Source organism: Scleropages formosus, chromosome 19, assembly GCF_900964775.1.
Source record: "Scleropages formosus chromosome 19, fSclFor1.1, whole genome shotgun sequence".
NCBI lineage: Eukaryota > Metazoa > Chordata > Actinopteri > Osteoglossiformes > Osteoglossidae > Scleropages > Scleropages formosus.
Genome location: NC_041824.1, coordinates 18,114,482 through 18,128,965, shown reverse-complemented (window position 1 = coordinate 18,128,965; position 14,484 = coordinate 18,114,482). Strand labels below are relative to the sequence as shown.

The 14,484-nt window shown below is 41.9% G+C and overlaps 2 protein-coding genes and 1 long non-coding RNA gene across 4 annotated transcripts in view; 1 reads left to right on the top strand and 2 right to left on the bottom strand.

Annotated features, from left to right (window-relative positions):
• rapgef3 (Rap guanine nucleotide exchange factor (GEF) 3) overlaps positions 1 to 8,722 on the top strand; it is a 32,144-nt gene extending 23,422 nt beyond the window's left edge. For both annotated transcript variants that reach the window (XM_018760696.2, XM_018760697.2), the window contains 17 exons: positions 12 to 100; positions 1,511 to 1,589; positions 2,055 to 2,205; positions 2,503 to 2,585; positions 2,830 to 2,860; positions 3,083 to 3,161; positions 3,341 to 3,478; positions 3,943 to 4,040; positions 4,851 to 4,976; positions 5,432 to 5,610; positions 5,956 to 6,046; positions 6,234 to 6,284; positions 6,453 to 6,540; positions 7,332 to 7,396; positions 7,734 to 7,788; positions 7,969 to 8,040; positions 8,167 to 8,722. In XM_018760696.2, the coding sequence (XP_018616212.1) occupies positions 12 to 100; positions 1,511 to 1,589; positions 2,055 to 2,205; positions 2,503 to 2,585; positions 2,830 to 2,860; positions 3,083 to 3,161; positions 3,341 to 3,478; positions 3,943 to 4,040; positions 4,851 to 4,976; positions 5,432 to 5,610; positions 5,956 to 6,046; positions 6,234 to 6,284; positions 6,453 to 6,540; positions 7,332 to 7,396; positions 7,734 to 7,788; positions 7,969 to 8,040; positions 8,167 to 8,285 (1,594 nt within the window). In that variant the 3' untranslated portion in view covers positions 8,286 to 8,722. The remainder of the gene's footprint in view (positions 1 to 11; positions 101 to 1,510; positions 1,590 to 2,054; positions 2,206 to 2,502; positions 2,586 to 2,829; positions 2,861 to 3,082; positions 3,162 to 3,340; positions 3,479 to 3,942; positions 4,041 to 4,850; positions 4,977 to 5,431; positions 5,611 to 5,955; positions 6,047 to 6,233; positions 6,285 to 6,452; positions 6,541 to 7,331; positions 7,397 to 7,733; positions 7,789 to 7,968; positions 8,041 to 8,166) is intronic.
• LOC108939389 (uncharacterized) lies at positions 2,134 to 9,683 on the bottom strand. The gene is made up of 3 exons (XR_001966510.1): positions 9,513 to 9,683; positions 9,058 to 9,144; positions 2,134 to 2,199 (listed from the first exon to the last, which is right to left on the bottom strand). It is a non-coding gene; the product is annotated as an uncharacterized LOC108939389 (long non-coding RNA).
• Positions 9,684 to 10,819: 1,136 nt separating this feature from the next.
• The window catches only part of itga5 (integrin, alpha 5 (fibronectin receptor, alpha polypeptide)), a 44,970-nt gene continuing 41,305 nt past the window's right edge, over positions 10,820 to 14,484 (bottom strand). Inside the window, exon 30 of the mRNA XM_029246214.1 lies at positions 10,820 to 13,865. Within this exon, the coding sequence (XP_029102047.1) occupies positions 13,782 to 13,865 (84 nt within the window). The 3' untranslated portion in view covers positions 10,820 to 13,781. The remainder of the gene's footprint in view (positions 13,866 to 14,484) is intronic.

Below are 14,484 nucleotides of genomic sequence, written 5' to 3'. Positions count from 1 at the left end.
CCTTTCCACAGGTACACAGTAATGTCGGGAACCCCAGAGAAAATCCTGGAGCACGTGCTGGAGTCTGTAAAGTTGGATGCCAGCAGCAACGACCCCGTAGGTGCGTTCACAGCCTGCTCCATGTTACAGATCCTGAGTGACTCTGGTTGTCGTGACGCAAGATGTTGGCTGGATACTGTGATCTCTGATGCTGTTGTGATGGTGGTGCTCTCTGCAGAGTTCACAAAATTCACTGGAGAGGCTAAAAAGAGGTTAACACGTGTTAAGGTGTGGATCTTCAGGACTTCAGATGATGACCAAGTCCAAGAAGTTATACTAAGCATTTTGATACTCAGTTTGGTACATAATTCAGATTCCTATGATGGCAGCAGGTTGCATACTGGTTAGCACTGCAGCCTTGCACTGAAAGGACCAGGGTTTGAATCCCACCTCCAGCCATAGTACCCTTGAGCAAGGTACTTACTCTAGAATTCCCCAATAAAAATCTGCCACTTTTCATTGCTTTGGCTAGCTGCCAAAACAATATGTAAAAATAATATATAATCCAGTCATACCACAAAATATCCCCATTTCAGTTACAAGAATTCAACTTGAAGAGTTTCATTTCATACCCTTACTTTCACTTACGAGTCTTTTTTGTGTTTATGGGGGATGTCTTAAGCAAGACATTTCCTTTTATTAATTTAGCAGATCCTTTTCTCCAAAGTGGCTTACAATAGTTATTAATAAGTAATGAGCTAAAATCTTTATCCAGCATGCCTTATTACAGGGCTTAGTGGTTTGGATCCAAAGATCGCAGTTTCAAACTTCACCTCCTGGTACAATGCCCTTGAGCAAGGTGCTTACCCTAAATTGTTCCAGTAAAATTACCTAGCTGTATAAAAGAGTAAATAACTGTAGGTAGCTTAACATTGAAAGTCACTTTGGGGAAAAGTATCAGCTAAATGAATAAATGTAAATTTTGTATTTTTGCAACCACTTACATTACATTTATTCACTTAGCAGATGCTTTTGTCCAAAGCGACTTATAACAGATACTATGTAGTGTTACTAGTCCACACACCTTATTCACCAAGGCGACTACACTGCTAGATACACTACTTACAAGGGGTTACTCATCCACGCATCAGTGAAACACACTCACTCCGTGACACTCACACACTATGGGGGAATCTGAACAGCATGTCTTTGGACTGTGGGAGGAAACCGGAGCACCTGGAGGAAACCCACGCAGACACGGGGAGAACATGCAAACTCCACACAGACTGAGCAGGGATCGAACCCATGTTCTCTCGCACCACCCAGGTGCTGTGAGACAGCAGCACTACTCGCTGTGCCACCAGGCTGCCAACAAGGCTTGGAAAGACGAGTTAAAATGTTCACGGCCCTATTTTTCCTATTCTAAAGTCAAATTATCCTGATTGTTTACAGTGCTCTCTGCAGTGCTGGGAAACTAACAATTAGTCCTGTTAGTCCCAGTAAATCAGTTATGTGCTTTCTATGCCCACAGATGCCATTGTGAGTGATTTCCTCCTAACGCACAGAGTCTTCATGCCCTCCAGCCAACTGTGTGCAGCCTTACAGCATTAATATCCTTTCACTGGCACAATATTTTCACTCTGTCTGTATTTAAGAGGCCACAGCCTCGCTGCTAAATCCTGCTGAATCCACAATTCAGATGCCACATGGAGAAAATCTACTCGAGCAAGGGGTGGACATGGCTGTTCCGCCTGAAATGTCTTTTTAAATAGCTGTGTGGCTTACGATGGACAACTTAAACAGGTTATTCAAGGTCCCTGCTGTTTTTAATCCGGAATACAGACAGTATGTCACTGGAGACGGCAGAGAGAGAACAATGCAGTGGAACTGTAGCTGGGTATACCTTGGCTCTGTTTTATGTGAGAACTCTCTGCTGTATTTCTGCTCGAAGCAGCTGTACAGTGCTGTAAATTTAGAATGGGATTAACATTAATTCTGCGTGTAACACGTGGTCCCATGTGTGAGAAGTCACAGTTCTGACACAGCGGTCAAACAGTCCTTAACCCCCTGCCCACTTACCATGCGGAGCCATCCGAGGGATCGGAGCTGGAGAAGGCAGCCTACTCTCTGAACAAGAAGCAGAAGATTGTTCGTCTGGTGGTCCAGTGGGTGCTGCTGTACGGCCTGTTGCTCAAGGATGACCCCCCAGTGCTGGAATTCCTGGAGGTGTGAAGGGGGTATATTTAGAGAGTGCATGTGAAAAAACATGGAGCATGCTAGTTTTTAAAGACCTCCCTTCTAATTTATTTGCTTTTATTCAACCAATTTATCTCAGTTATAAGCAATTAGACAAGCATTTTTTATTGAAAGATTTCAGGTTGCGCTTAGCTGGTCTGGGGTGAAATTCCAGGTCATTCGGTCATCATCCCTTTGGACACGAGTTCAGTTTGTAAGCCTTTGAGCCGTACGCAAGTAATACAGTTGCAGTGTTTCTCTTGTATGTGTGTGTGCGTGCCGCAACAGAGGCTGAAGGCAGAGGTGGCGGCTGACTCGCGGTTTGCCAGCATGCTGAAGGAACAGCTGCGGGACAAGAGGAGGACCAGAGCGTGAGTGGCAGACAGCGGGCAGCTGGTTTCTCACACACGTTCACACGTATTAGATTTGCATCTGCACGTAACTGATTACTCTGTGGGTTGGCGCAATCTCAAGACCCTACTGTAAAGATTTATTCTGCATAAATATCATGCACCACATATTACAGTATGGCAGGTATGAGAAATTGTCATTACATGTCAATTTCAACATGCCAATCAAAAATATTGAACTAATTTGCCTTTTTTTAAAATTTAGTCTTGAAAATGGATACCAAACACTGACAAAGGTTAGTAAGCATGCTTAATGTTTAAAGTATTAACAAATAATTTTCACATAAGCTTTCCATACATATTGCTGAAATCACACCAGTGTCTTGTAATACTTGATTTTGAAAAGTCAACATTTGTCTTAAAATATTTTACTCTTTGTTACTCCTTATATACTGTATGTGTAGTTTGTCCTCTTTAAAGTACTTCTGTTTCTTTGAATTCACTTTTTTCCTACACAGATCAACCAGCAGTTTGACTGGTTCTCTCATCACGAGGAACCGTTTGGAAGAAGTCAGCCAATAACGGCAGATGATAAAGGTCTGACAGGATTGAAGCACTTGTCAGTTTCGTCCTCCACTTCCGAACACATTTTTGTGCTACTACATTTAGAGCAGAATAAATGATTGTTGTGGGTTTAGAAGTTGCATAATCTCCTAGTTATGGAGTCTTTGAAAGTAACAAACCCTGTCCTTTTTCATGCCCTCAAACTTTCCCAGTGCTATATGAGATCTTCCGTCCAGACCACACGTCCATCACGCTAATGCTTCCGGTCAACACCTCTGTGCAAGGGTTAATATCTTCCTTGGTCGATCCAGGGGGAGAACATGTCCTTGTCAAGATGAACTCAGCAGGAGGTATATGGTTCATTTTGTTACTGTCTCAAATCAACCACAGAATGAATGTGAAGCAATGTTTACAATTCTAATATAAAAGATGTGTTGTAGAGAAACACATCTACCATTTTTTGAGTTTCATTCTGACTCTTCAATCAGCTGAGAGGGGGTTGTTTTTTAAACTTAGGATGAAAAGGTTTAAAACTTAGCTTATCTACCTTTTACATAATTTTAGACTTAAAAAAATTTTAATTTTTTTTTTTTTTTAAAAAGTGAGTAGTTAAGTTCTTCATCTGGTGTTCCGATTCCTAGACTCTTTATTCAACCCAACTTTAATTTTGTTGGCTCCACTGAAGCAGATTTTTGTTTCTCACTGTAATTATGGCACTGCTTTGTGTGCAGAGCGTTCATTGACTGCATGTGACACTACACTGCATGCTTTCCCAGTAGAGTCAGTGCTGACTGTGTGTGTGTGTGTGTTGCAGACAGAGTCCAGCTCAAACTGGATGCTACAGCAGTCTTCACCTCTCTGGGGCTCAATGAGAGACTGTTCATCTGTACCGCGAGTCAAGTTGAGCAGCTGGTGGGCTTTCCTTTTGACTGTTTCTTTTCATATAGCAAGAATCCAGAACTTGTCATTTGTAAGGATTTTTGGCACAGTAAATGATAGTGTTCATTTCTGTATCTTCTGCATGTAACTGAATTGTTGGGTGGCATGGTGATGCAGCAATTAGCACTGCCACCTGACAGCACTTGGGTTGTTTGGGCATAGATTTGAATCCAATACAGTGTTTGGAGTTTGCTTGTTCTCCATGTGCTTCTTCCAGGTGCTCTGATTTCCTCCCACAGTGAACAGATGTCTATTTCAAGTGAATTGCTTGCAATGTGTGTGTGTGAGAGAGAGAGAGTGTGAGAATGAATATATGGCTGTCCTGAGATGGACTGGCATGTTGCCCAAGGTGTACCCTGACCAGTACCTTGTGTTTTCAGAATAGGTTGTGGACTGCTTCAGCTTTCACTTGGACAAGTGGTTACTGGTAGTGAGTGGGTGTATGAATGTTATTTAGCCACGGGCCTTTATCCAAATCTCTGTAGTCTGTACTTTCGACAGTTTTGCAGCTGGGTATTCACTAATATGGTTCTTTGTTCAGAGGTTCAGATCTCCACTCTGACATGTCATTCTTGACAAATTCAGCAAACCATTACATCCCTCTCACTTGGGTTTGCTAAAAGAAAATATCTAGTAACCACCATTAATGAATTACATGTCTAATTTTGTGTGCAACATCATGAATTACAAAAGGCTGTAAGATGCACTGCGAAGGGGTGTTTTGTGAATGAGGGCTGTCCTCTAAGTCAGATGACATGGACCCTATGCTCTGGTCCACCCCAGACACCGCTGAAGGAGCAGCTGGGCCCAGAACAAGGCACCATGGACTCCCTGGAGCAGATGAGCTCCAAGGACATCGCCAGCCAGCTGAGCGACTATGACTGGGAGCTGTTTGGGACCATGCCGGAGGTGAGGGGGATTGTGGAGCACTGCAACACCGGGTGCACACACACCCTGTTCAGAGGCGCCAGCACTCATGAGGGCTACACCATCCTCATAGCAAAACAGAGAAAGGAAAGGCTAGCAGTGGGGTGACATACAGGTGACTTGTCACCCTGGCATGTGCTCTCCGGAATGCAGGATCAGATAGCACCGGTGTCTGAATCTGATCTCCACGCTGCAAGACAAACAAAAGGAAGTTGCCAGTACTGCACTGTCTTCTTGAAACAGACCAGATAACTCTGTGCAAAGGCACCCACTGACCCACAATTTTTTTTTTTTTTTTTCCCCCCCTTTCTATTCAAACCATAATTTAAATACCATGGCTTGTGCACAGTGGCTTTTGTTTTCTTCCGTTAAAGATATGCTGGCTTAGCAACTGAATTCCTTTCTGATATCAGACCCCTGCGTTCCCCTGCTCTCAGGTTGAGCTCGTCTACTACGTGTTCGGAAGGCACAAGTTCCCTGGCGCCACTACAGCCAACCTGGAGCGCTTCGTCAGGCGCTTTAATGAAGTGCAGTACTGGGTGGTGACAGAAATGTGCTTGTGCGCCGATCTCAAACGTGCCCTGCTGCTCAAAAAGTTCATCAAGATGGCCACCATGTAAGTCTTATTAGACACCTGAGGGGATGGGCCATGTGGGCACTGCACTTCCTAAGCAGCCAACAGAATTCTGTTTTTTTTTTTTTATTGTATATGGCTGAAAACCTGAGCTACTGTGTTAGGTCCCGTTTTTTCAGAGCATTGTCACGATGCATGTACAAGCTCTCTTCAGCTCTTGTTGGGGGGTTTATTTCAGAATAAGAGCTGCACTTCCATTAAAATCCAAAGTGCAGCTATTAGCTTCTGGCACCTGATGCAAGTGGATTCCTCTTCATTCAGATGCCACAATTACATATGAATGTATAGCTTGTAGTGGATCCATCCCATAATGCTACATTATTACAGCTTAAAGGAGCAGAAGAACCTCAACTCTTTCTTTGCTGTGATGTTTGGGCTCAGCAACTGTGCGGTACAGAGGCTCTCCAAAACATGGGAGGTAAGGGACAGAGGGCATGTAGTCTCTCACACTCCTACTTTTTGGAGTTTGTAAATGGCTGATCACATGTTTTCCATATACTGTATAATTTGATGCATTTTTTCTGAAGGCAGTGCAGTTAATGCTTGCATGGGTCCATTAAAACACAGGACAATTTTGTCAACCAGAATTCTGAATTTTCCTACAGAGGATACCAAATAAGATGAGAAGGATCTATTGTGCCTATGAAAGACTAATGGTAAGCCAGACTGACAATTTTAATGTCTAAACACTGTCCACTTTGATATTTTTGCATGTCTGTGCTCATGCCAAACAGTGTTTGTGGTAATATTAGAACTGTATTGCTGAAGGAGTGCAATTTCTTAATTTGTAGCTAACAAGACAGCTCTGTTTCTGTGTGTATCAGGATCCCTCTCGCAATCACAGAGCATACAGGCTTGCTGTTGCCAAACTGAATCCACCATACATCCCTTTCATGCCTCTTCTGCTCAAAGGTAATGAATAATAGTAATGAGAGAACCCAAGTCTGAACAACACTTCTAGCTGTATCTGAATTTGGTTTGGAAGTCCTATTCTCCAGCACAATGTTTGAGTGCCTTTGTTGCCCATTTATCTATAACTGCAGTTCAGTTGGATGAGACAGACAAACAAAAAAATGCTATTCGGCAACAAGTAAACACTGAGCTGTACATTATAATGGAGAAAAGCACTTCCTATATTTATATATAAATGTGAGGAGGGATGTTACTTCATGATCTTAAATTTTCTGGTTTGAATCTAACTACCACAGTAGAATACATTTACATAAAGTGGTAAGTCATAGTAACATTGATTCTCTATTGTAAAGAGCCTGGACAAAGGGTTGGCTGAATTATTACACGTTAAGAATGGTGGCCACGAGGTGTCAGTATAGTGTGTACTGTAGCACAATTCACTTGTTCTGCTGCTGTTTTTCTGACATTCTTAACTTTATAGAAGTGGGGGTAGTTGTTGTTTTCACTGATCTCAAAAGCTAGATCTGGCAGTGTGAAGTGTATCTAATTGAATTGCATGTTCAAAATACATAATTTGAGGAAACATGCAAACCCTCTGAAATGAGTTGGTTTATAACAGTAAAGCACAAAATACCATGCTTAAATTTGATTCAGCCTTAATGATCAGTATCCCCCACCCCATTCCAAATGGAAAATAACCTGTGAGAAGCTATTCCAATGCACCAAATATTTAAGTGTGTGGTCTATTCATTGAAATGGACATTTTGTTATTGGCTCTCCATTTCTTGTAGACATGACTTTCATTCATGAAGGCAACAACAACTACACTGAAAATCTTGTAAATTTTGAGAAAATGGTGAGTAACCAAACTTTTTTTTTTTTTTTTTTTTTTAAGCGAAAACTCAGCTGTAGTTAAGCTTTAACTTGAAGGTTATACAGTTCTTGGACAATTGACTGTGGCAGCCTGTAATATTACTAAGTTGCTTCAAAACTACAACTGCTTTGGATTTATATATAAAGGTCTTTGTATCTTTTGAAGTATTCTTTCTTTAAGCTATAGGTAAACTTTACTTTGGCCTTCTTTGTAGATTGTTACAGTAGTTAAATAGGTAATAAGTGTCAATTTAATTATTCACTATAACTTACAAATGTGCAAAAATGGTCTTTTACATGTCCCTTTCCTAATTTTTCAGCGCATGATTGCCAAGACTGTGAAAACAGTGAGAGAGTGCAGAAGCCAGCCTTACAGTAAGTGTTAAAAGAAAGAGCATAAACTTATGATCTAGGAGTCATGCCAAGGTCAATGCTGTGAGCACAGTAGCTAAGGATTTATACTATGTCAGGTGCTCTTGAAATGTCTGATTAACAGGTCAGAGCTCATTTGCATTCCGTAGGGACAAAATCAGTTTGTCTACCGTTTTCTCACAGTTCCTTCGTCACCACAGAGGAGCTTGGCAGATCGGATGTTTCTGGATGCTCCTCCTGTCCGAATATCCACATGTGAGTAGTTCTTTTCTAGCCTGTGAAGACTATAGCACCCCGACACAGCTGGGCCCCCTACAGTTGTGTACATTCCATCAAACAAAAAGGGAAAGGGCCTAAGTTGCTGTAACTTTTGTTTCCTAGACTCCGAACAGTCACTTTCGATGCGCAGTCCCACTACTGTGCGCCAGTACGTTCAGAACCTACAAGTTATCGACAACCAGCGAAAACTGACACAGCTGTCCAGGGCTGTGGAGCATTAGTAGTCAGAGGCCCCTCTGGTTCCTGACCCTGCAAGCAAGAGACCACTACTGTGCCTGTCATTCAACCACACAAGATCCCAAGGCCCAGCCATATGCCTTGGCACAAACAGGGGGATTCTAGGATTCCCAAGGGCTTGTTCAGTATGCTGCAGAAAACCCTACATCCAAAGCTGCCCAGTCATGTGATGGAGTGGAGACCAAACATTTGTTAAAGACTGGGGGAGCCTTTTGCCCTACTGTGCTCCGCTGCTACCTGCTATTGAATTTCAAGATTGTGAGCAGCAGTCTAAAGCTGTACTCGGCTCCATAGCTGAGTTCTTACAACCATTGGAGCAATGAGGTCAGTCAGTAATGGTTTCTTTCCACTGAGGGCTAGCATGTGCAAGACAAAAGATGAATGCGTTGTGTAATGTGACAAAGTAAATTTACATGTATATCACGTGAAATGTTTATTTTTATAAATAAATTATTTTTTATTGAAGGCTGTGTCCATACGTTGCAATTTATAAGTCCAGAAATGTGCAAAGCACATTAACGGGAATGGTCCGATGATACAAAAAAGCTAAAAGGACCGTTTGTGTGTTAGTATGCACTTTGACATGCCAGTGATAAGAGGGACTAACTAAAATTCCTCAGAAACTCAAAGTGCAGATTACAACTATAGGAACATTTCCCTTCAGTTTATGGTGAGTAGGGCTGCTTCAGTTGTTTTAAAACTGTTCTGGGGGAGATGCCTTTGTCCCTAGGCACCCATCAGAATCGATGTACTAACCTGTGCCGCTGGCCTCAGTTTCTGCTGTCCGGTTCCTGGCAGTCAGCACAGGGGTCACCCACAGCCCTCATTCAACCTCTCCTGCAGCTGGCACAGTCACACAAACAGTCCTGGATATTGTACTTTATCACTCTCTGGCCAAAGACCAACACTGAGCACCATGTTCTTTCCACTTTCAATCCTGAGGTCAAAAGGTTCCTTTTAAACATAGTTCTTTTCTCCAAGGCTACTTGCAGTATTTTGCCCATTTATACTTCTGAGTTACAAAGCAATTCAGAGAGAATACCTTGCTCAAGGATACATCAGAAAATGGGACTTTAACCTGGGTCCTTTAAGTGAAAAGCAGCACCTCTAACCACTACAATAAACACTTCCCTCTCTTGTCTAAAATTGTCAACTCTTCAAAAAGGATGAACACTACAATCTTGTACTAACAGAAGACAGTGCATACCTACATCAATAGAGGACTGCGGAGATTTAGCCAAGGGGAAGGGTCATCACAGGCACCAGGATCAACAGGACAGACTGCTCAGAGGGCTCCACGTGATCTAAACCCCATCAAAGCACATCCTGTGAATAGATATGCAGCAGAACAAAACCTAACAGTGGTAAAAGTACAAAATTTAACACATTTGTATTCTTGCAGCTTACATTGCTATGTATCGGAAATGTAAATTATTTGGGAATTGACCTCATCACATTATCCCGCTTTACTAACAGAACACTCAAATATATTACTCTATCATCATGGCATTTTCTCATAATACTGAGTATGTGTTAAAGCAGTTAAATATTTGAGACTATTTTATAGTATTACATCTGTACATCAAATGTATTCCAGGCCTGAAATGTAAACATAACATTCTCAATGTAACTGAACGTGCTATTGACTTGTTCATTCTGATTAAGGATTGTCATTAGAACTAAGGTGCCCATTCACTCACACACAACCACAAGAAGCATTGGGGGGGGGGGGGGGGGGGGGTGGTACTGCTGCTGGTTTAAAGAGATATAAACATAGATCTTCACAGTAAAGTCTGAATAAAGATGTGATTATTATGTTTCTCCCTGCTGACCTGTTCTCTATGGCTGCACTAGTTTTCTGAAAAGGCCTGGTGTGTTCCTTGGAGACCTGGTGCACTCACTCCAGTTCAGGGGTTGAAAGTTTACCAGAGGATCTGAAAGACATGGTGTCACACAACAGTCCTTACTAAATGTCCCAAACTTCAGCTGTTCTGTAGTTCTCAACCGCACAGGGGTCCGCACCTTACTCTTAAAACAGACAAAAACTTATCTTCCTTTATATCTTCAGCCATGCCACTGTCAAAGAGGCTACAACAACAACAACAAAAAAAAAAAGTGTTTTTCTTTTTTAAATAAGAAGTGAAAACCTACAGGTCACCTGTTCGTATGACATGAACTCCAGCGGTTGGACGGACAGCACAGGCACACAGCTCAACTCTTCATACCAGCCAACTAGCTGCGACGTCGCGTTTGGACTTTAGTCCACCTCGATTCTGTTCCAACATCTGATTGGTTTCTCGAGTCGCGTTGCCTGCTCCCGAAGGGACTGTGGATGGCGCGAGAACGTTGTAACAAATTCGGCAGTGAAAACGCACGTGAGGCGCCAGTTCTCAACACCAACAGCATTAGAGAATACGAGTTGCCTTTGGAGCTTAATTTTATTTCAAATACTTCTGAGCGTTTTTTTTATATTGCTTAAAATAAACAGCAATTAATAAAAATAATTCCCCTCTGGCAGTTTGAAAATTTGAGAACTTTATTGAAATTCAAACCGTGAAATAAAACACACATTTTCCATTTTAAAACATTTCCCGCAATATGGGGAGACGAACGAATTTGCAAACATTTTCCTCGGTCAATATATATTTACACCTTTACAATGCTTCAGAGACAAAACATTTGAAAAAAAGACAGACCCAGTGCTCTCATTCAACCAAATGACCTGCAGCAATATAAATAGATCTCATCCCAAAAATAGTACTAAAAAATTTTAATTTAAACTCAGAATTGATTAAGAAATCAGCTAATGTCTGCTGCTGTCCATTAACAACCCCAAAAATGTATTGAAGCGACTGTTTGCCTGCCCGTGGCACCACGTGCCTCCAGAAAAAAGGTTAACGAAGGGACCATTTGTCCCTGGAAGCCAAGTGGCAGAGCAGTACAGCGCACAAAGGTCTATATTCACTTTGGTGACTTTGTGTAACAGCAGTCCTCACGCTCACTCCTTGTGAGAACATGTCCATCAGCTTTTTGCTTTTCAAACCACAGCAGGTGGCTAGTTGGTTAAACATAAGGTCTTGCTAAGCACGGCTGCAATAAAACACCCACATGACACATGCCCACGAGGACTGTGAATGAGGACCACATACGAACGAACACACACACACACACACACACACACACACGTGGGTCAGCCTTTTTGACATCTCCAAGCCAATGTGGGATGTGAAAGTGAAGGAATATAATAATATTGCACGTAGAGCAAACAATTTAAAACATTCTCAATATCCGACTGCTTTCTTTTTACCTGCAGCTTGCAAGCGCATCCTCCAAATGGGCTCCCTTTGCATTCAAGTAAGTCCACTATGGGTCTTAGCCATGCCCAGGGGTTGTGTTGTGGATGAAAATTCCCTAGCACATCACGAAGGTGTTGCGAACGCATACAAATAGTCTACTTGTTGTTGTGGAGGAGGGGGTTTTTTCTCTCTCGCTCTCACACACAAAGCATGTTTTTTTTTTAAAAAAAATAAAAAATAAAAAAAAAAAAAACACTAAGGCACATTTTACATTTCAGTCCCTGGATTCAGCAGAAATCAGATCCCAGAGAATGACTCAGATTCTTGATTCTGGTAGTGTGTATGCATTATTTCTGAAAGCCCTGATCCAGTGACCACCCTTCCCGACCCCACTACATATTTATAAAACATAACATCATTTCACTGCTCTCTGTCATAAAATGAATTATTGGCAACATCAACAACCGTTACACTGAATTTAAATTGACCTGCATACAATGAATTGTCTGAAAGGCTTTCCTGCTCATATCTCTGGGTGCCACACATTTGCTTTGTCTCACAGCCACAGATAAAAATGCATCAGCACAGTCTGGTACTCCTGCAGATTTGCAGGTTTCCCACCATTGACCATTCGTCACCATTCTCATCATTGACATTTTAAGTCCATTTGCAAGGTATTTTGGCCCTTAGACGTTCCACAGGCTGATTTCTCAGAGCACATTGGAGCATCAGGTCAATACGGCTGACCCGACCCGTGATGCTTTGTCTACATGCTGGCTATAGATCCATCTGAGCAAACCCCCCCCCCCCCCCCCTTTTTTTTAAAAAAATTTAAAAAAAAAAAAAAAAAAAAAGTTGCACCCTCTTATTAAAGGCTCCATAAAGGCTGCAGAATCCATTGTTGCTCCAGTCATGTCCCAGGTGACTTTTTTTTAAAAAAAACATCTATATTCAGAAGAACGAGAGAAACAGAAGTATCAGCAATGTGACAAGAGTAGGCAGTTGTAGGAGGATCTTCTAGCTGACTTTCTGCCTTCTGCCTCTTGTTGTCCGTTCCTGATCAGTAGATTTTTTTAGTTGCCGTTGAGCACTAAACTAAGTTAGTGTCTCTTTCTTGGCCAAGCCCCTGAAACACAACCTATTCTGAAATGTCAGAAATGGTTTTACAGCCAACAAAATTCTGGAAACCTCTGAAATACCTTACGTCTCACTGTAACTAATACATGTGTGGTTTTCACTCTGTTGAACAGTTAAGTCTTCTTGAACACAAGCCCCAATGACCTTTACTCAGCCATGAGAAACAGGAAAAAAGTGTACTGCTCAGTCCATTGTGGTTGAAATTAAGAAAAAAATCATTTAAAAGGCACCTCGATAAGATAGTCCTGTGCTAGACCCTGTTCAGTATGTAAACAAAGCAGCCCAGACACAGAAACGGATTCTTGTAAAACAGGGCCAAGAGCCCAGAAAAATAACATCTTTAATTAAAGGAGAAGCCAAAAAGCCCCTCAGCCCTGACCTTTTTAAAGCCTGATCCGTCCAGGTCTTTGGCTTCATCTGTGCCATTTCTCACCTGGACTCTCCAGAACAAGGCAAGATACACCTACTCTCATGCACCACGAGTGGAAACGAGCAGCTATAAGCAGTTGTGAGCAGTGAATACATGCTGCACATAATAATAGCACCAACAGCAATCTTGAGGTGAAACAGAACAACAAATTGCCTCTTTCCAGAGGAAAAGGGAGCAAAGAAAAGATTTAAGAAGTGCAAAGCTGAAACAAGCAGTTAAGAGATTTCAGAGAGATTCCACCTATGGCCACCCCTTTCCGTACATGAGAGCCCAGGGGCCTGGTTGACAGAATTGAAGAACACCCTCTGCAGGCCCTGAAGATGAGCTAGCTGTATTAAAACAAAAGTCTGTGGCATTCAGAAAAACACCACTAATCAAAAATTAAAACCAGAAAATTGAAGAGGAAAAAAAATTAAAAAAAACATTCATTTGGTTTGAGATCTTTTCTCGATAGTGCAGTTCAGTGGAGTTCCAGTGGTCTTTTCTCCTAAATCTTCAGCTGCAATCTGTGCTTCTTACACAGTTGTTGAGTTTCCTTTTGCAATCTTGTGGCCAAATTCTTTGGTTTTCCAAATTCTCAAGAAGGTATGATTCAAAGCAAGGCCTCTCCTGCTACACTAGGCCTCAGAAGTAGCCTGGGGTTTAAGCTGGGCCTTCTCCATGGCCGTGCCATAAGGTAAGGATCGCTTGAAGAAGCCCAGCTGTTGGAGAGAGGGGAGGGGGGGAAAAAAGAAAAAAAAAAAAAAAAAAAAAGTTAGATCAAACTAGTCCAGTATTGTGTTATTGACAGTCAATTTTGTGTTTAGATCAGCTTCTCCATTTGTCCTTTTCCATTTTCTTGTGGAATACTAAAATAGTGTTTTCCCACACTGCTGTTCTGTCACTACATTTTTCTAGATGCAGTAGATATAGGGCAATTCAGGCCAATATGCCTTCTTAACGTTGAAGGGAAAATATTTTTTAGTGTTGTGGCGCAGAGGTTGTCTGCATATTTGTTGGTCAACAATTTAATTGACACCTCTGTGCAGAAGGCAGGAATTGCGGGTTTTTCAGGCTGTTTAGAACATTGTAGTATGATTTGGCATCAGATGAAGGAGGCCAAGATGGAAGGTAAAGACCTCCATGTGATTTTTTTGGACTTGGCAAATGCCTTTGGTTCAGTGCCGCATGTTTTGTTGTGGAGGGCATTTGATTTCTTTAAAGTCCCAGAGTGTATTACGAGACTGGTTAAGGTGTATTTTGAAGACATTCAGTTTTATTTTTGTACCAAGCAATACACCACATCTTGGCAGCAGCTGGGGATTGGTATAATGGCCGGAT